The sequence below is a fragment of the Plectropomus leopardus genome, chromosome 20, assembly GCF_026936395.1.
Source record: "Plectropomus leopardus strain MGB_pleo_1.0 chromosome 20, ASM2693639v1, whole genome shotgun sequence".
Taxonomy (NCBI): Eukaryota; Metazoa; Chordata; class Actinopteri; order Perciformes; family Serranidae; genus Plectropomus; species Plectropomus leopardus.
The window spans coordinates 24,238,100-24,259,116 of NC_142195.1; the positions used below are offsets into that span (position 1 = coordinate 24,238,100).

A 21,017-nucleotide genomic window follows, 5' to 3' on the forward strand; every position below is an offset into this window, starting at 1 on the left:
CTATGGCAACAATCATTTTCAAATTTTTTTAAGTCCTCACCCATCATTATGTCCTTGGAGACAGACTGCAGCACCACCTCCTCGAACATGTTCTCCACCAGCAGGAAACGGGAAAAGTCCTCAAAGATGAGCTCTTTGAACTTAGGCAGCTCCTGAGGAAGGAGGCAGCAGAGATGAGCTTTATAAAGCCATCAACATATCAAGTATTGTGGCTAAAATATATGCTATTCACTATATTATCCCAAAATGTGCTTACAACTCTAAATAAGGCACTAAAACCATACGGCGTATAACATAATGGATATCCAACATAGCCACCGTGACGTCACCTATTGGTTTAAGGACTTCAGTTTTGAAGCCTTGATTTTGGCATTTCATCATCTTTGTTCATTTGGAGCCAGAGGTGACAATACTTTGATCTAATTCTCACTGGTAGACTGCAGCAACAGCTCACAGACAGCCAGTCACTCAAGCAGGGCCACACTTAAATATGCATAACTTTGCGGCTTCATGAAATGTAGACGGGTGAATTATAAAAAAAAGTTCCTCCCGTACAGTTGTCAAAGCGTCAAAACTTTTTGCCTTTTTTTGAACATGAGGGGATGACATGCAGCAATGGGCCGAGGTTGGGCTCGAACCTGCAGCCACTGCGGTCAGGACACATCCACTGAGCAACTGCACACCCTGAATTTTTTATTTTTTTTAATGTTATATTGTATAATCTCAAAATACTTAAATCTATTTCAATGTGCCTCTTTGTGCTAATTTTGTGTGTTTTTGTAGCTGTTTTTTGATTGTTTGGCCATTTTTTTCTATTTTCTGCTAGTTGTTATTTTGCTCCTTTTTGTAGTCTTTTTGTCTCTTTGTAGCTCTTTTGTGTTTCTTTGTGATCATTTTTGTCTCTGTAGTTTTCTAGTTTTTTAGTTTTTTAGTTTTTTTTTTAGTTTTTTCTAGAAGTCTTTTTGTAGTTGCTTTACATCCCTTTGTAGTCATTTAGTTTCTCTTTGCGGTCGTTTTGCCCCTTTTCATAGTTGTCTTAAGTCTCTTTGCAACTGTTTCGCATCTCCTTGAAGTTGTTTGTGTTTGTGTCTCTTTAGAGTCATTTTATGTTTCTTTGTGGTTATATGGAGTCCCTGCCTGGTTGGTCCATGTCTCTTTGAGTGACATTTTGCAAGTGGAGCCCAGTGGGTGTTGTAAGCCATATAACAAGCCACTGACACATGCCATTTATCATTCTCTTTCCACAATTATGGGAACGGTTTACTTATGGCTTCTGGGTGTAAATAGACATCAGAAAGTTAGGGCTGAATTTCAGAGTATGATGCCCCTTAGAAGATAAACTGGTTGAAACATTCACAATACTGCAAAGATATATTGTATACTGGAATGCATGCAATTCAAGTATAAAATTAAGTATAAAAAAGGAGTATAAAATGAAAAGAGGCATACAAAAGATGATTCGAGGCTGTGTTTGGCGCTACTCACAGGTGAGCAGGATGGCGAGAGCTGCTGCAGCATGTATGGGATGGTGATCTGCAGCAGAGCCTCTCTGAAGAACTTCTTGCGCACTGTGCTGCTGTCATAATCATATTTCTGACAAAAAAAAGAAACACATGCAAAGCTCAGAGAGATCCTAAAAGTCTGTTTTTATACTGTTATTCTTTATTCTGTAACGTGCTGCAGCTAAAATAGTGAAAACATTTGATGAGATTATTGATTTTATCGACTTTCCATCAATGTCACCATCAGTTTATGCCACTTTTCTGTTTCATATTTACCTTGAGAACCCTTTCCTGGCATCGCTGGATGTTCTTGCACATGTCATCTTCTCCCTGGTTCTCTAAAGACTGGTTAAGCAGCTGCTCAAATGTGTACACTGCATTGTCCATTTGCTGTCAGAATAAAAGAAAAGTCAAGTTATGCATTAGTAAAATGAACAGATTGATGCTGGTAGTGACACTGCAGTAAAACACAATGTCAGCTCTTACTGTTTATCTTTACAAACTGTAGTACTGTTTTTGTCCAGCAAGTGTAAGTAGAGGCTTCACTACAGGCAAGGCAAGCAGATTTACTAGGAACTAGGTTTTTTCAAGCCTCTTCACACTGCTTTGGCCCATGCCAATTCTTTGTAAAATATCAGAAAAAACTGCTGCTACCTTACCTCCCTCATGAGGATCTGAGCCCTGCTGACGAACACAGAGGGGCTGGCGACGTCGAACCTCTGCTGCAGCCCCTCCAGATTGAGCTCGTCCACCTTCTCGTAGCAGCTCTGCATCTTCACTGGGTGGAAGGCGAGCATGGACAGTCTGTCCAGGTGCTGAGGGGAGGACAGAGAGACAAGGTTAACATTGATCAAGGTGGTGCGAGCATCATACAAGGAGAAATAAGATCAAAACTGAAAGAGAAGTTCAGTTGACTGTTCAGGTCACAGAGAGCAGCTAAGGGCACTCTGACTTGAAGAGAAGCACCATCGTGGCTTCACAAATGTCTTGTCATGCACTTTAATACTATTATTGTGACCAAAACTTTTGTTCCTGTCATGTATAAGGCTAAGCAAGGTTTCTGTATGTGCTTTGATGCAGTTCTGAGTGAAGAAAAGCAGCATAGGAAACAGATGTGGGAAAAAAAGGCTCGCTTTTTTTGGGAGACAGCAAAATTAATTTCCTGTCACCACTGATGATGCAAGTAAAAGAACATCTAAGTAGTCATAAATTATGTGACTGTATGTACTGTGAATGGGAATTATAGTGATAAACCTGCTGAAAATTATCACCTACTATGCTGCAACTCTGCTAGATAATGAAACTTTAAAGGGACAGTTTGCCCCCAAATTCAAAATACGTTTTCTTCCTCAGGTGCTATTTATAAATCTAGATTGTTTTGGTGTTAGTTGTTGAGTGTTGGAGATATCGGCTGTAGAGATGTCTGCCTTCTCTCTAATATAATGGAACTAGATTGCACTCTGCTTGTGGTGCTCAAAGTGCAAAAAAATAGATTTGAATAACTCAACAACAATGTTTCTTTCCAGAAATCATGACTTGGTTACTCGAGATAATCCACAGACCTTGTTGTAAGCAGTTTCATGTAGGAACTATTTTGTTTTTACCAAAATACACCCACCAACCGTATCAATATGCAGAAGGAAGTGTGCATGGAAAACAATGTTATTGATCTGAGGGTGAACTGTCTCTTTAAATGCATAACACCCTCCCGCGATATTATCCTTATCAAAAAACTTATATGACTTGTGTTACTGGGTATGTTAAATTACCTAAATCTATTAAAGAAAGAGTGAAAGGAACATTTTCAGTCAGCAAAACATGACTCACATCTCCCATTTTGTCTTTGCCCCCTCCGTTGAGCGAGTTCTTGCTGATCTCCACCAGCTCCCTGAAGAAAACATCTCTGACCTCGGAGAAGCCGCGGCTGGTGGGCTCCATCAGGGCCTCCAGGATGGAGCTGATGTAGGGCTGGACGTTGGTCCGGAGGAGCTGCTCCGCCTTGGGCAACACCAGAGCTGCACGCCAGGAGCGACACATGGAGAGCAGAGGAAAAGGACATTTTGATGGTGAGTTACCGCAGCTTGTACACACACTGACAGATGATGATGAGGAGTCAGTTTATCCCTTTGAAACCGGAGAACAATGGCTTGAATTTTTTCAAAAACATGGGAAGGAGGCAATAAGCAACTCAATAACAAAATGGCCAAAAACTTTGCAAAAAAATAATAAAACATTATAAGAAAATTTCCTGAAAATAAGCAAAAAACATCAAGAAAAAAACAGAAAATTACCTGAAAATACGTTTATTTATTTATTATTATTTTTTTTTAATATAATATCTAATAATATTGCTCAATATGTGTTTTGTTTTTAATGGAAATCAAACCAATTTTCTCAGATTTCAGAGGTTTAATACTCATAAAAATGAATTCAGCACAAGAAGTTGATGTCAGTAAAGGTGTTAAAGGGTCAAGGATAAAGAAAAATAAAGGCATGGCTCTGACTACAGAGCTAATAAGTAATCACAGCGTACAATGTGCTGCTTATTACCAGGTTGATATGATTGGCATGTATGACATTCAAGTAAACACACTCGTGAGTTTCAGTGGAAGCCCTGCAGCTTTCGCCCAACTCTCAGATACAGCTAACTGATAAACATGATACCTGTGCTAAAAGTGGCCAACAAAATGTAATTCAGACTACAACTCTCAAACCTCTGCATTCCCCCTTATGATCCTGCACCGTTTTATGCAGTTTTCTTGTAGTTTCTTGTCTTATCTGTGGCACAAAGTCAGAAATATAAAGCAGGTGATGGAATGTAGTTCTGCCACTTTAGTTCAATGGTAAAAGAGCACACATGAAAAATGTGGGCAGCCTGTGTCAAGTGAATTGTTGAATAGAAAACTGACAGGCTCACAGCTCAAAGGGGTGGATGCTGCAGGAGCCTGCTAACAGACAGAGTGAGCATAAACAACAGACTTAAATACAAAATAGTGAGGACAAAGTGCAGAGAATCCACCAAGAGCTGGAAAATGTCAGATATGGAGGAAGGTTTAGTTACAGAGTAAATAACCTCTCAGTGCCAAATGTCCAAACAAATGTGTCAGAAACTTGAGCACTGTGGCATTATTCAGTGACCAGACTCATTTTCCCCCAACCAAAGAGAGCACAGCTAGATCTCGCTCAGGCAAACAGTAAGCGAACAATGAAGCGTGCACTCGAGGCAGGGAAGATCATGTTACTCAGCACAGCGAGCACCAAGTGAACCAAGTCATTTTGCGTGGCATGTTAGACGTTTGTAAACTCAGGTGGTGTTCAGTTAAGAGTAGATTTGAACATGATAAATATTTATTTCTGTCTGTCAGAATTTCTTGCTGTGTTTTTAATTCCTTCTCTCCTTCCTTCCTTGGTATCCATGTTTTAGTTGATGTAGGTTTTATTGTGCACTATGTCCCAGTAAGCATGGCTATGGATATTTATAGGTGTTACCTGGGTGTCTGGGTTAAAATTGGGCAAAATTAAGTAGAAAAGTTTATTTCAATAGATATATAAATGTGTGGTTATGACATGCTTTACAATGAAACTAGAGGCTGCAACGATTAATCAACTAGTTGACTGATTAATCGGTTTGAGTCATTTTTTAAAGGAAAAAATGTCAAAATTATCTTTTTTTGACTCCCCTCTCACAGTTAACTGAATATATTTGGGTTTGGGACAAAACAAGACATTTAAGGATGTCATATTGGACTTTGGAAAACACTAATTGACATTTTCCACCACTTTCTAACATTTTGTAGACCAAATTTTGTAGAAAAGCCTTAAATGAAATTGTAATATAAGCGCTTTCGACATAATGGTTATGTTATGTGTACAAATAAAAATTTTAACCGCAATGAACCGATAGACTGCCAAAAAGCATGTTAAAATGTGTGCTTCCCGTGACAAAAAGCAGGGTGGTGATCAGAAGCAAATATAGCTGCTGGAAATGCAAAAAGTGTTTCCAAAAATATTCAACAAATAGAGTAAAATCAATCCTAAAAATGAACAAAAGCACCTCTGCAACTCACATCAAAATCATCTAGAGTGATTAATAGTGCTACACGTATGAGGAAAAACAAGTACTTTTGATTTTGAGGTGAACTGTCCCTTTAACCGATCATAACAACTCTTAAATACACTGCCAAAATATTAAGTTGTGCACAAGTACTGCATGTAGGTCTGTGGTCACCTCGTATCTTTCCGCTGACATGTTCTTTAGACGTGATGATCTGGTCCATGTCAGTTCGCAGTCTGGTGTCCAGTGGCACTCTCTGGGCTTCACAGGCTTCGACCAGTGCGTCATACTGCCCGGTGGTCTGAGACAACACCTGCCTGTACACTGCATCAGAGATCTGGAGGAGACAGTTGTTTTAAGACGTAATTGATTTGGACTTGTCTGAGTCTCTCTTGTGTCCTATAGCATGTCTGCAGTGCATTTTATGAACTCACCAACATCCAGTGCCTCTGCCTCTGCTGCATCTTCCCCTTCAGACGGGGACCAATAATGTTTCTCAGCTCTGGGTGGAGGGTCTCCATCACTAGATTGGCCAAAATCTGTACATAAACAACATACAGCAGAATTTATACACTTTAAATACACAATTTTAAATTTAGTGTATCATTTATGAGTAAAGCAATAAAGTTAAATTAAATTAAATTAAATTAAATTAAATTAAATTAAATTAAATTAAATTAAATTAAATTAAATTAAATTAAACTGCCTGGTTTTCCGTGCATATTGCTATGCTATAATAAATTTGACCAGATTGTTACAGATTGATTTCTACCTAATGGTCCTTTTAGTTCATAATGTGAGCTGCAAGGTCAGCCCCACCTTTTCACCAATTCCTGTGACTATGGCAATGTGCCAACCAGGGAATTTTACATTAGAGGTGTAGTCAAAAACAACCAATATCCTGCACCCAAAGAAAAACAAAAATAAACCCTAAAAAAAAAAAAAAAAGAGCAGCCTCTCCTTCGCCTGTGGTTACATGGATACAGAGGGGCGATTGACACACAGCTGGATACGGAGAGGCAGGAAAGCTGCTTTTAATGGCACTGTGCTTGCGCGCACACACACACACACACACACACACACACACACACACACACACACACACACAGAGCTCAGCACCTCCATGAGGTTTTAACTAAGCTAAACTAAATATTTGGTGAAGCATGTTGCTCCAGGTACTGAATGGCTAAGACAAAAACAGGGTATTTTTTTCCACACGGAAGAACAGAAAGACGTGACAAACAACAGATACAGTAGGCTATATTGTGCTTTGTCTGTCTGAAAGCACTAATTTAAACAATGTTTTTGGTGTATTATTATTGTTCCACTGGTGGCGGTAATATCTCAGTCTGAACTGAACTTATTTAACCCTCAAGCACTTTACATTGATTCTTTTCCCTCCCTATTTTAAATCGATATTTGCATGATTTAATGTCTCACATACCTGATAAAGGTCTAGATACCAAAACATTGCACTAAATTTATTTCTGTTGTAAACTAATTTGTCTATAAATGTCTGTCACATTTTGTCTATAAATAAATAAATAAACCACGTTTTCAAAAATGGCTGAAATAACTGAAAACAAGATTACAAAATGCTTAAAATCACTCTACTTAACATGTTGCTGAAATGGTGCAAAATCTATGAGGAGTGGAAGTGAATTGTTAGTCAGCGTTTTTTTTTATTGACATTTTGGGCATAACATATTTATTGCTGTTTTTTTGCGATGTGAACAATACATTTCATTGAATTGAATGACAGAAGTATGAATAAGTCAGAGGTTTTTTCTGCAAGGTGTGTCAGGAGATTCTGCACAGCATAATGGAAGACTTTAATTTTACCCTTTTTGATAGGAGAAAAAGACAATTAAATGGCATCTCTGTATGTTACATTTCTGACCCTGAAAACTAAAAATGGCTTTTCATTTTTCACTTTTGGACTTTGAAATAAAAATATTTTTTTTCTCATCTATTTTAATAAAAGGAAACATTCAAAGACTAAAATTGAAGATGGTAAAAATAATGGAAAGTAAATGTTTTTATTAAATAAATCCAATCAAATCGCTTCAAATTGTCACGTGACAATTCATTCCATTCAGGTACCTTTATTCTACCATCCTAAAAAAGGCGGTATATTTAAAACGCCTACGCCCCGCCCACTTTTTTTGGGACGGCCATCAGTCCGTTTGTTACGTTTGTCGCGCTTGTTACCCCTGTCGTTGATAATGTAACATTTCACAGTTAAACTGACATGTAGCAGTAACAGTCTGTAACAGTAACAGTCTCATAATGTCGCCGCGGGAGTATTTTATGTCAGAAATCTATTTTTTTGTCGCTTGTTTTGCGGCTGTCGGTGTGCGGACTTTGTTTGTCGGATGTTTTTTCAACTGTCGCCCGCTAACAGCGCTTTAAGCTAACGCTTTAAGCAAACAGCTGGTGTTTTTCGTGTTTCCTTCCCTGCAGGGACTACGCTTAACATCAAGGTGAGTGTTATCTATTTGTGCTTTGATACGAGTCATCCTCTGTTTACTGTATTTATGCACGGCTCTGTTAAATTGGTGTTTGTTTTTAGCAGTTATGCTAGCAGTGCGGCTAATTCACAGCGGGCATATTGACAAGTAGGAAAAGCGCAGAGGTTGTTTATAACATGAACTGTTGCTGTCCTGTTTTATTGTTTGCACTTGCGATGTTTCTAAGTGTCATGTTTTCCACGAAAAAAGCTTGATTCTTGTGTTGTCAGCTGGCTGTTCATGTATGCTCTTCAGTTGCCACCATATGTACTGTATTTTTGTTGGCATTGATTGCGGATTGCTTCCTGTGGTGACGCTGCTATGTATACACACAAGTGCACAGAGGAAAAAGCCAAACTTTGTAATTAATTAAAGTACTAAAATATGAGTGTTCATTAAAACCGTGAAACTGAGGAAAGGCTACCAGAAGTGAGGGAAACACCAGAGACAGGATAAAACCTATGGATAAAAGATAAAAATAAAAAATATATAATATTAACAATTAGTACAATAAATAAAATACACTAAATGGTAGAAGTAAATGAAAGGAACAAAAGAACAAATAATAACAAAAAGAAATGTTAAAGAATAATAAAATAATAAATCATATAGTAAAACAGCATAACAGACAAACATTTATGAATAAATAGTCAATAAATAAATAGGTATAGTTCAATTAAAAGCTAAACTAAAAATGTAGGTCTTGAGTTTAATCATTTGGGGATGAATGTTATTATGTACATTTCACATACTGTGCTTAAATACACAGTACTTAAGTAAGTGGCAACTGTTTTTGATAAACATTTATGTTGAATTTATTTATAATTTTAGTGTTTGGGGCTTTTTTTCAGGATTGTATACTTTTACTTTTAAAACTTATATGTTTCTGATTATATTAACTTTTGCCTAACTAAGTAATATTATTAATGCAGGACTTTTACTTGTTAACAAAGTATTTTTGCACTATGGCATTAGTACTTTTGCATGTCTGAATACTTCCTCCGCCTCAGATTACGATGATTTTATGCTCTGAATACTGTTATATGTAATAACAGTCATGTTTGAGTATTATAAATGTGGACTGATTAATTTTGCCGTTTTTTCTCTCGACTTAATGCAAACTTTGGTCATAAGAAAATACTGTAAACTGACTTTACAAATGTAAACATGACTGTGTCTCACTCATAGCCCATTCTTTTGTGACATATTAACATAACAATTGGGTTGATCGTTTTACAAACAGCTGACGTCTTCTTCTGTGGTTTCCCTTGCTGGATTTAGAAAACTCATAACTACAGTACTCATGGTCATCTGCAGCTCATTTTCCCCTTCTATATTCACATAATAGACTAATAATCCACAGGAATGTCTGAAATGAAGAGAGATGCTGGAAAATGGAAAAATCTCTTTCTGTAATGCCGAAATTACCCTTTATATTCTCCTTAAAAGTCTTATATCAAGTTCAAAAAAACCTCTAATACATTAAGAAATATGTATCATTTTAATTTGACCTGCTGCTGATATTAAATAGCTTTAACTTGTTTGTTTAGCTGAGTTAAATGAGGTAGAAACAGGAAACAGACAGATTAAAGAAGTGAAGCACGAGCAGCACACTGAAAGAGAGTCATTCAGAGGGGAGACCCCGATCAACAGTGTGTGTGTCCTTGTGAACGCTGGTATGTTGAGAGGTGGGGTCTCGTTGCAGACCGTCTCTTTGAAGGTCTTGTGTAGGTGTACTCTTGTACTGTAGTGTGAAGAAAGGGTGTGTGTTCGTGAAGTGGATCGAGTGTTTTCCTGAGCTAAAGCCCATTCATTGAGAAACAACTTTTCTCTGGAAAGCAGCCATGCCTCCGAGAAAACTGTCATCATTGTGGCCTCGAAATAGGTTGAACTCTGGCCCTGACCTGACCTTTGCACAGGTAGTCACAGGGACTGTTAGTGGAAATTATTCCTGAAAATCTCTTTTAACTGTCACCTGCAGTAAACATGCATTTTGAAGAACAGTATGCTTAGTGTCAGCACAGCTCAGTGTTGAGTTGTATTACTGGCTGTATCTTTTGATGTATGTGGCTTATGAAGGTGGTTCCTTCTGAGAATCTGCAGTAGGGCTGTGCAATTAATTGAGTTGTATTTTCAATTTTGGCTCTGACTATTATGAAAAAAATACAACTGAGATAAAACTATTATTCTGTGGCACTCAGTTTTCATTAAAGTGGGAAAGTGCTGTAATGTTAAAATCTATTTGATTTTATTTATTTTTATCAAAATTATTTTTTATTATCTTATATTAATTATTTATATATAGCTTGTACATATTTATATATTATTCATATAATTTATTTTATTTATTTAACCCATGTTTATAAATAAAAAACTATATAAACCATTTTCATGATAGCCAAGTTTACATGAATAGGCATTGTTACCCATTTTCAGATGAACTGGATGTAGTTATACTGTGATTAATCTGAGATCCTGACCTGTGGGGGCACTCCACACATCATATCCCAAGTCCCATAGTGTCCCTTGGCTTGTCTGTAATGTCTCACAGCATCAGTGAAGGCTGGCGTCTGAACGGTGCAGTCCTCTGGCAGACCTGTTGGGGGCAGAAAAGAGCAGAGTTTGGTGACATTAGAGACAAGCCCCCGGTCTCACTTTGTATAAAAGGAGATTCAACTGGCTGAAATTATCTTAATGGCAAGATAGAGAGGTGCTTTTTCACAAAATTACTAGAGTCCTTTGCAATTTAAACGGTCTCAGGTTGCTCTGCAGTTACTAAATGGATGTTTACTTGGTATTAGATGAACAAATATGTGGACCATTCGTTGGTTTTGTGTAGATTCCCACGATAACAACCGTTTCCATAACATCTGAGTCATTTCTGTGAGACTGTCAGAGTCTAATTTTGGCCAGCAGTATATTCAGTAACAGTCGCTAGAGAGCAGGACAACACATGCACACTCGACCCCTGTCACACACAGTTGTGTCATCCCTGAAAACAGGAAGATGTTTGCTTGTTGGAGGACAGATTTCATTTGGTTGCCCTGGTTACTGCCCCTCCCAGACAACAGGACAAAAGGCACAGCTCACAAAGCACCCGGCAACATGCATGCACTTTTAGGAAGTTGGTTCTTATCATGTGGTTGTGTTTAAGCGATGAAAATACATCACTGGCTGCCTCTCTCCGTCTCTCAAGGCCACAGCACAGAGGGACACAGAGTGCTGAAAGTCAAATATCCCTCACAAAAGAGAGCAAGCAGGTGTGTGGAAGAAAACATCCCTGTAATTAGCAGTTTGTCATTCAGTTTTTCCTTTAAATAAAATGACTGATTGAGCTTCAGTTGTGTTTTCTCATGTGGCAACAAGAGCAAGTTCTTTGATGCACAAACAAATTAAAGGATAGGTTTGCGGTTTGTCCACCCGGCCCTTATTGAAATGTTGTTTACCATAATTTATGATGGTTAACACAACTTCAACAATAGCAGCAATAAGTGATTCAATTTTGCAGTGGTGGAATAAATATTTTGAGACCTTACTTGAATAAAAGTAGATATACCACAATGATACTGACTTCCTAATTAACTGACCAGCCCAAAAATGACCATTTACAGTATGAGCATGATATGATGGCACATATCAGTACGGGTATTACAGGATAGTAAGCCAATTTTCAACCAGTTTAATATCAAATTAGTGCAAAAAGAATTGGCCAAAACCCATTCAAACTGCAATTTTTGATCCCAAAGCCATCATACAACATGTATTGCATTATTTCTGTCATTTTGGGTGTTTGCCTTAGAAATTATATATATATATATATATATATATATATTTACTATTTTCCACCTAATGATGTGATTCTTTTAACCATATTTGGCATATGGAGAAAATACATGCTATTTTCACTAAATGCACTCTCACAGTCAATGTTGTTGCAAATCACTGACATATCCCAGACTGTGATGATCAAAATAGAAAAAAAATCTACTTGGCATGTAGTGTATTGAAAATAGTTCATTCTTTTAATCTGAAAAGACAGTGGCATCATCACAAAAACCTGGCATTTAAAGGACTAAAATTCCGAAAATTTATAAATATTTGATGTTTATGATTAGGACTGATGTTGGTTAAAAAAACTCAATGAAAACAGGAAAACATCTTAATTTATAATACTTTTTTAAAGCTTGATTTTGAAAATAATATTAAAATGGGCCCTAAGGGTTAAAGGCAATGGGCCCCAAATAGTAATCGGATTTCACATTTCTCTACCTTTTTGCATAACTGCAACACAAATGTTTAAAAAAAAAGTGTTGGCGAGGCTGCTCTGGACATTTCAGTGTCCGCTCTTGCTGTCTTGTGAGTCTCTTGAGGTGCCAAAAAATGTGGTACAAAATACAGTTTCCTGTTCTGCAGTCTGCATGAATGTTTGGTTTACCCACAGAATGCCTGAGCGATTACCTTTTTGCGGTCTGTGTAGTCTGTCATGCACACACATAAGTGTGTGAGTGTCTTTAATGCCTGAATGTCTGTGAAGTTGTTTTGTCTGCAGCTATAAGTATGTGACTCAGAGGAGGCGGACAAAGACAGGAAGTGACCGAGGAGTGAGGCACGGGAGAGGCACTGCCAGACAGGAAGCTGTCTCTGCTCCCGGCTCACTAACTGTTTGCTGACAGGCTGAGGGTCGCGTGTTAGCTTGTTTTGGCACAGGTCTTTATGAGAACTCACTGGACACTACGGTTAGAGACGCAATGGGAAAATAACGGCACAGACAGCTGGCATTTTGGCACGTGACCAGCCATCATTTGGAGGTCAGATGCAGTGAAGAGTGTCTGAGGGACACAGCAGCAGATTGGCTTATGGTATCCTGATACCAGACAGTTCAAGACCCACAACTGATAATGCGCATGCCAACAACATGGTCTTTCTAAGTGTTCCCTGCCCAACCAGTTTTCCCCATGAATATAATTTATCTGGATGGTTTCACATGACTGAATGGTATTTTGCCTTTCTGCAAAGTAATCCAGTGATAGTTGTCTGTTCTGTACACAATAATATCGGCACATCATCAGTATCAGCAGATATTTGCTCTAAAATGAAATATTAGAACCGGCCAACATGCTGATTCTTTAAAAAATAATATTACAAACATATATACATTTTTCATTTGGCAAAGTGAACAGGTGCAATGCATCAAACCTAAATTGAAGTATTTTTATTGTTTTGCACAATTAATAAATATTACATACACTGAAAAGCTCTGTATTTCATGTCTCCATATGCCGGTGGGCCATCATGATAAAAGTATGCATAATATGATGTTAATTACACTACAGGAAACTTGATGATCATCAAATCATCATATTGGATAGCCAAATCTGATTAGACTGACATAATTTTAAGTCGATTACAACCCTAGTGTTTTCTTTTTTGTGGAATTATCCATCATCATGTCATGTTTGCCTCTCCACCAAAAGTTTCCCCAACCCTATTTTGCAAGGGCACTGTTGCTGCATCCTGAGCTTAGGGCCACCTAAGGTGATTTTGATTATTTATAAGAAATACAAACAACCCAGAGCGTTTTCTTTTTGGAATTATGATGGGTTCAGACATTTACAGTGCCTGCACAAGATATTTTAGAACCCCTAAAATAAATAGTAATAGTTAATAATTATTATTAAAACGTTTCCATGATCATATTGTTTACCCATGGCTGGGTGGTTGGGAATCATTGGGCTAAAACATTCAGTCTTGGTGTTGGCTGTTTAGTTTTCACGATTAAATCAGTAATTTGGACAATTTTAGGGCACAAACTGCGGCCAGATCATCGGTGTGAAATGCCTGAAAGTAAATTCTTTAGCTTGTTGCCCACTTAAAGAGAAACTTCTGCTCGGTGCCAACAGAAAAAATAACATATTTTGACAACCTGCCAGGCCTGTAAACCACTACACATTCTCCTAGTGTCTGAACCGAGCAAGATCAAGGAACAGATTAGTTTCTCTGCAGTGTGTGTGCATGTGTGTACTACTATGTATAAATAGAACATGTGGCAGCACTTACCACGGTCTCTTTATTTGAGGCATTTCCCTCCCTGCCTTGCTCACCACTCTCTGGTTGGTGGGATTTGAGCTGCAGCCATGGATGAGTTCCCAGGCCTTCACATTCACAAATGTGTGTGTATATTTCTTAGAGTTTAAATACATTTGACATTTTTAAACCCATTAACCATTTTGATGTCAAATATTGTCCGATTAGACTTCAGCCGCAGGCCTCATACCTTTATAATCAGTTCTCTCAAACCCTTATACTGCTGCTGCCCCCTTTACCGACATGCATAAAGAGGGTTTCCCCATATGGTGTGGCCCTATAGAACCAGCCAAAGCCACAGTACAATAAATACTCACTTAAACATACCATCAGCCGCAGACATCACAAACACAGGACTGAATAAGTCCTAAAATATGCAGATCCCTGCTGCTGCCATTAGCAGCAACTCAGTGAATGCTGGACACCATGTATTGGTTTATTTTTTAGTACGTACTCTGCATTGTCTGACAGTACCACTATGGAGTACATAAATGCCAACGTTTTGAATTGTATGCCGTGTTGAGACGCATGCTGACAAGCCACAAACCTGGCTTGAATTGGTCTTTTATTGCCCTTTGAATGTGCGATTGCAGGTCTCTTCTTGCTGAGAGGAATTAGTCTGAGGTCTGTGGATCAGAGCAGAGGGCTGTGGGGGTGGAGACCTGAATGTGATTGATGGTCCTCTAGTGGCCCAGTAGCAGCTTGGAGCAGTCTTTGACTACTAATGTGATGCGGCATCAGCCCGGCTGCTGGACTGCTGCACAGACTGAACCCATCATAAGGGCTGAAACTAAACTAATATGTATTTAGAATTAATCTCTCTTTTTCTTTTATTTAATTAATGAATCATGAAAGAGATATATGCATTAAGGGCCTATAATATTGCTTTTTTTTGCGAGACTAACAGTTTAAAGCCAAAGATATTTGATTATCAGTTATTTCACTATCAATCAAAAAGCTGGAACTAACGAATATTTTCCAGTTTTGCTTAAATATTACCTATGCTACTAATTCAATGTTCCCATGGTCATGAAATTCCTGTAAAAGCTGTTAATTTAGAAAAATTTATCTCCAGGCTTGAAAATTATTTGGAATCAACACTATGTTTAGAATTTTAAAGTTATTTTTTTTATATGGTATATAGGGCTGCAGCTATCGAATATTTTAGTAATCGAGTATTCTACTGAAAATTCCATCGATTAATCGAGTAATCGGATAAAACATATTTTTGTTTAGTTAAAGAGCAATTATAAATATACATGGGACAATAAGACATTTCACCTAACAATGAACCATTGGTTTCCTTTTTTAACTACCCAGTTAGCTTTATTATGTTTTTATTTTCCACCCTCATCACTCTGCAGCGCTGTGTTTTTACAGATTAAATAAAGCCTGTGTGAAAGGCACGTTAGCCACGCATCGACAGTAGTCATAATTAATAGAAACCTAGCCCTCCGCAGGGCTAACGTTATGTTAGCAAGGTACAGTAACGTTAATCTCATTAATTAGCGCTACGTTAACTTAATTTTGCCTTGTCTCGGGTGACGGTCCTCCGCTCTCGGAGTAAACAGGGGGCCTTCGGTGGAGATGCTGCAGCATTGAAGACGTACTGTTACTGGTATGCAAGCGCTGTCTTACAGTGAATACACGCAGCAGTGTTCGCCTTGGTGTCCAGCTTGAAATGCTCCCACACTTTTAACATTTTCTGCCTTTTCTTTGTGCCTTTCGCTGTCAGCCTTCTTCGTCGTTACCTCTACATCCGTGGTTTAAACCAAACATATCCGCCGCCTCTTTTTTATTCCTTTACGTGCGTGACGTCAGTGCGTTGTGCCGCATTAAAAGTAGTCTGGGCGAAATACCATGCTTTGAGCTGGCAAAATTAAACGATTCCTCGAGGCAGAGAAAATTCCTCGATCATTTTTTGTAATCGAGTTACTCGAATTATTCGAGGAATCGTTTCAGCCCTAATGGTATATATTTTATATGATTTTATTTTATATTGTTTTTTATTTTATTTCATATTTATTTTCCGTCATATTGTTTTTAGGGACTATGTTTGGTTTGGTGGTTAGTGCTTTTTATTGTTAGTGTCTGTTTTTGTAGTCGTTTTATTGCTGGGCTGTTTTTAGTGTTCGGTGGCTGTTTTTAGTGTTCGGTGGCTGTTTTTAGTGTCTTCTGATATTTATTTCTGTATTTTGCACCTAAGATCTCAGAGAAACACTATCCCGTTCTGCTGCTGCACAAGAAATGTATGGCAAAATGAATATAAAGCTAAATTAAAAACCTACAGGTAAATAAATCCCTAAATACGTTGTCATACAAATTTAAAATCTAGTGCTGCGTTGTTTAACTGGTAAAACTATCACGTGATACACATTGGTGTATGCAGCTAGTAACGGGGGCAAGAATGTTTATGCAAGCTAAGTTAACAAGTGCTAGCACGTTGCTCACCTAGAAATTCCCAGGAAGTGCTTGTTAAATAATGCACGGCTTTCAAACAAATATAATAAATGGCTCATGAAGCAGACCTTGGTAGAGACGCTGTACCAAAACCTCTGACATTTTTGTGCTGAGCAGAATATAATAGGCAGATTTGATCATGGATTAAGGAAGTGTGCAGATGTCTCCACATTTGGAAATGCACCTTACTTCAACTAGCTTATTTTCAAAAAGGTGTCCAGGCAGGCTGGATTTAACTACTTTAAGTCATGGAAATGGGGTAAAATATGGAAAAGTTTTAGAAAGTCATTGGTAAAATTGTGTGGGAACCACGTTCATTTATTTTAAAAAATGTTGCTTCACTCCATTGATCAGCCAGTTAAGTGATACACAAACTACTTTGGGAGTAGACGTCATTGTGTTTACTTGTCAGGTTATGAATTTAACCTCAACCGCGACACTATTACATCACTGGAGACTTTCTAAGACGCCTGTGGCTTTATGGAAAATTTCAGTTTGGGCTTACTAGGTCTATTTTCAGTCATAATAACATTTTATTTACCAGGTTAATTACAAGATGTTTTGCTGAAGGTCAAGCATCCAGGACAGTCAGATTTAAATCTTTTCAACTACTTATTTTGAAGTGTAAACAAAGGTAAACAGTTATTACCAAAAATGTCTGTTGTAAAGGGTGTGTTAGGTATGCAGATTGTCCTTGTCCAGCTTTAACCTGGTTTAACTCTGCGGTGCCAACATGAACACTGACACGTCAGATCGGCTGCAGCTTTGTGTTGAGCAGAATACTGCGATGAGGTCACCTGCTAACTGAGCTTATTAACAGGATGTTTTGCAAATCATCCTGTTAAGGAGAGATGCAAAGATGTTTTATTGGAGAGCTATTCAAGATAAAACAACAAGAGCGTTAGTGGATGCAAATGTATCTTCAGTGTGTCAGTGGGAACATTTAACTTGTGGTTTTTAGTTATCAAAGCCAGATGAATAGTGTCAGTTTTCAGCTGAAGAACTGCTTTGCATAAAGCTTCGCTCCCAGCAGTTTATTCTTTTTGGCCACTGCCAAACTTTTGTGCACTATAACTGAAATGCTCTGTAACATTAAGTGGTCATATTTCACTTGTTTTAGGAAACCATGTGCAAAGTCTCAGATGTCATCTACTGCCATACAAATTTTTAACTAATGATTTAATATTAAAAAAGTGTTCATTTCCAAATTTAAAACTCCGCCCTGTTTAGGAAACCATGTGCAAAGTCTCAGATGCCATCCATTGCCATACAAAATTCACACTAATCGTTTATTATTAAATCAAAGTATTAATTCCAACATTTTTAAATAAGCCCTTTTGAAAATACTGTAAATGTATATGCTTGTGTATATGAATGTGTGTGTATGAATCCAGCGAGTAAATTAAACTGCAGAGGGGTTAGGGGTCAGGCTGTAAAACCATTTATCACCCCTAGGAAAAGTCTTTTTCCGCTTCTGGTTTTCCTCACAACACAGACCTGACAGAGGTGAGACTGGGCGTGTCAACACAGGCCAAAAACATGAATGCCAATTGACTCTGACACCAGCTATAGCAACTTTAAAACAGCAACACATACTCTGTTAGTTACAACATATTCCCGGAGCCCAGCCTCACATCTGGAATGTGCGGCAGAGACTCTGGCGTTCACTGAACATGCCCGAACAGGTAGTGCTGGGAAGTAACGGGTGAGCATGACTGAAGACAGACAGAGGCTCATTTTGTATTACAGTGAAATAATGTGTGCATAAAAGTTGGTGTTTGGCTTCCAATCTGGCCTCCTTGCCTTGTTTTGACCAGACTCTTTTAAACTAAAGAGTAAAAGCTCCTGTTTTTTGGATTCTCCATCTTTTAAGCTTGTACTGGATGTTGAAACTAATACCTGTGAGAGCTGCTAGCATAGACATGTGTGATTAAGCAGAACACTGAATTCATGCAACACAGTTGGCATGATAGTTGGCTCAGCGCGAAACAAGGTTGAATCAGGTTGGGCAACTTTGTCAGCCTGCTGATGAGCTTAGATCCAGTGTGGCATTTCATTTGACACATGGTGTGGAGGTTTGTTGGATAGTTCATGACACAGGATTTTAATTAACGGAGGAGACTTTTAGAGAAACTACATTGCATACTTGCTTGCATCTTTCTGTAGCTGTTGAGTGATTTGATGCAGCCGACTTGACAGTTACAAAGACTCTTTGTGTGTGCTGATTCATCTTAACAATAACTTCAAGTACAATTAGACTATTTAGCTATATATTTGCTTTCACATGAGGAAAGCTGTTCAACCCTTAAAGCTCAAACCATACAAACAGCATTATAATCATGTGTGCACACCCAGTGGTAAAACAACATACTTGTGTGCTTAAAAATTGAGGTCAGCCAGGGTAATATAATATGTCAGACATTATGTACAGTGGATGCATAGCAGCATATTAGACATTCCCAGTCACATATATATTTTATAATATGTATGGTTCCTGCAGATCCTTATATTTTTAGGCATTGAATTCATTAACCTTAACTGGTATTAAAATGTCTTAAATCAATCTTTCAAAATTCTTAAAAAATGCTAAGACACAGTTGCCATTGACATTGCCTCTCGCATTAATGTTATGCGAATCTGTATAGCTGCACCAACAACATTCATAGTTTGTTTTCCAGAGGATCTGTTGGATCCAGAGGATCTGTGCAAATTTAACAAAAATTGGATTTTTGAACAAGCTCTTACGGCATGGCTGCAACCGGTACTTAGCTATGTATAAGAGGTTCAAAAAGTCATGTTATGTGTTACAATAAACATTTTGGGCAAAGCCTGGCGAAGCCTGATGTGGTCTTAAATTCATGATTTGTATGAGAACCTTTTGTTAATAATCTATGCTTGATCTACAATCTCTGTAAACACCACCTGCCTTTGCAGCCAGCAGGATCCAAACAAGCCCAATCATGTTCACTGTTCGAATCGCGATAGTTTTGTATTTTTATCTCAACTTCCCCAACGTTCCCACTAGTTCTGGTTCTCTCTGTCTCATATCTAAATAAAGCACAGTGAATGTGAGATCACTTATACACACATGCAGGCATACATGCACGCAGCCACAAAAAGGAACTTGACTCTCCTCAAACAAAGGGAACAAATGGACTCCCTAAGTTTTACTGCAAAATTCAAATATAACTGCCAATTAAAACAATTTGCACCCAACATGCCATGTGGCAAGTTTTGGAAACAGGCCAATCATTTGTATCACTTCAAATTCTTCTACACAAAAGCCAAAGATGCCACTCTTTCCAAGCCAAGAATACAGCATGACAAAAAAATCTGATTACGTTACGTTTGTACGTCCTCTGACACGTCTCTGCACTCTGTGTCTCAGCACAGTGACACATGAGTCATGCCATCACAAAAAAAAACCTTTATTGCAGATCAGGACTAGTTCTCCACCCTAATAAAAAAACGCATCGCAGTACCCTCCAAGTAACATAAATTCACAAACAAGAGCAGCATTCAAGTAAAAGTGGTAAGCTTCTTAATAAATACGATCAAATATAAAACAGGACAAATTTAATTTAAAGAAATGCCTGTCTCAAATAGAGACAGGCTGAGTAAATAGTCTCAGCCCACAATATGAATGTCTGTGTAGGCTGAAAAATTTGTCACATTTGGAGCTCTGATCCAACGACAACATGTCACACTGTTACCAAGACTAATAGAAAAATAAAATGCCCATCATTCCTGCATGATCTCACATTAACAGATCAACCAGCTCACACAGATGGCATGTAGAGGCTTCACACTGAGACACAAACTCTCACACACCCACGTCTGAAGCGCCAACAAAGGTAGAGAGGCACTAATTGTCCAGGGTGGAGCGCTGGTGTGTTTACTTGCACTGTGAGTTGGGAACAACTGAATTTAGCATTTGTCATCTCCTGCTCATTACAGTTTTTAATAATCTGAATCTCATTAACTCAACGCCACCAGGGAGCTTTCAAGTGGTATTAGTGCTCTATTTAGTGGAAGTGAAGTCATTGTGTGCTTGTGTGTGTTGTTACCATTGTTACTGTGTCTGACACAGTCTTGCAGCACTGCGTGCCATTTCTTCTGCTCCTTCTCCGTCATCACACAGAAGTAGTGGTGGCGGGCGTACGGGTGCCACAGGATGAGGGGGAACTGGGTCGCACACTTGATAAATGGATGACTGCTCACTTTGGCTTTGATACCTATGATACACCACACGATAGAACAAAAATGAGAAACTAAGAGATTTAGAAAGCTCTTTAGACAATAAGTAAAATGCAAAAGGATATATAAAGAAGAATCAAAAAAGCAGGTGCATTGGAGATTAAATATGTAAAAAGAAGTTACGTAAAATATCGGACTTTAAAAACGGAA

The 21,017-nt window shown here is 38.2% G+C and overlaps 1 protein-coding gene across 2 annotated transcripts in view; it reads right to left on the reverse strand.

Moving 5' to 3' along the window:
- The window catches only part of niban2a (niban apoptosis regulator 2a), a 35,318-nt gene that overhangs the window by 4,088 nt on the left and 10,213 nt on the right, over positions 1–21,017 (reverse strand). Inside the window, exons 5-13 of one of the 2 annotated variants that reach the window (XM_042509413.2) lie at positions 20,678–20,845; positions 10,547–10,662; positions 5,991–6,095; positions 5,731–5,893; positions 3,330–3,517; positions 2,162–2,317; positions 1,779–1,892; positions 1,486–1,593; positions 41–152 (exon numbers count right to left, since the gene is read on the reverse strand). In XM_042509413.2, coding sequence (XP_042365347.2) covers positions 41–152; positions 1,486–1,593; positions 1,779–1,892; positions 2,162–2,317; positions 3,330–3,517; positions 5,731–5,893; positions 5,991–6,095; positions 10,547–10,662; positions 20,678–20,845 — 1,230 coding nt within the window. Of the gene's footprint in view, positions 1–40; positions 153–1,449; positions 1,594–1,778; positions 1,893–2,161; positions 2,318–3,329; positions 3,518–5,730; positions 5,894–5,990; positions 6,096–10,546; positions 10,663–20,677; positions 20,846–21,017 lie in introns of both variants that reach the window. The other variant, XM_088070803.1, reaches the window with a different exon arrangement.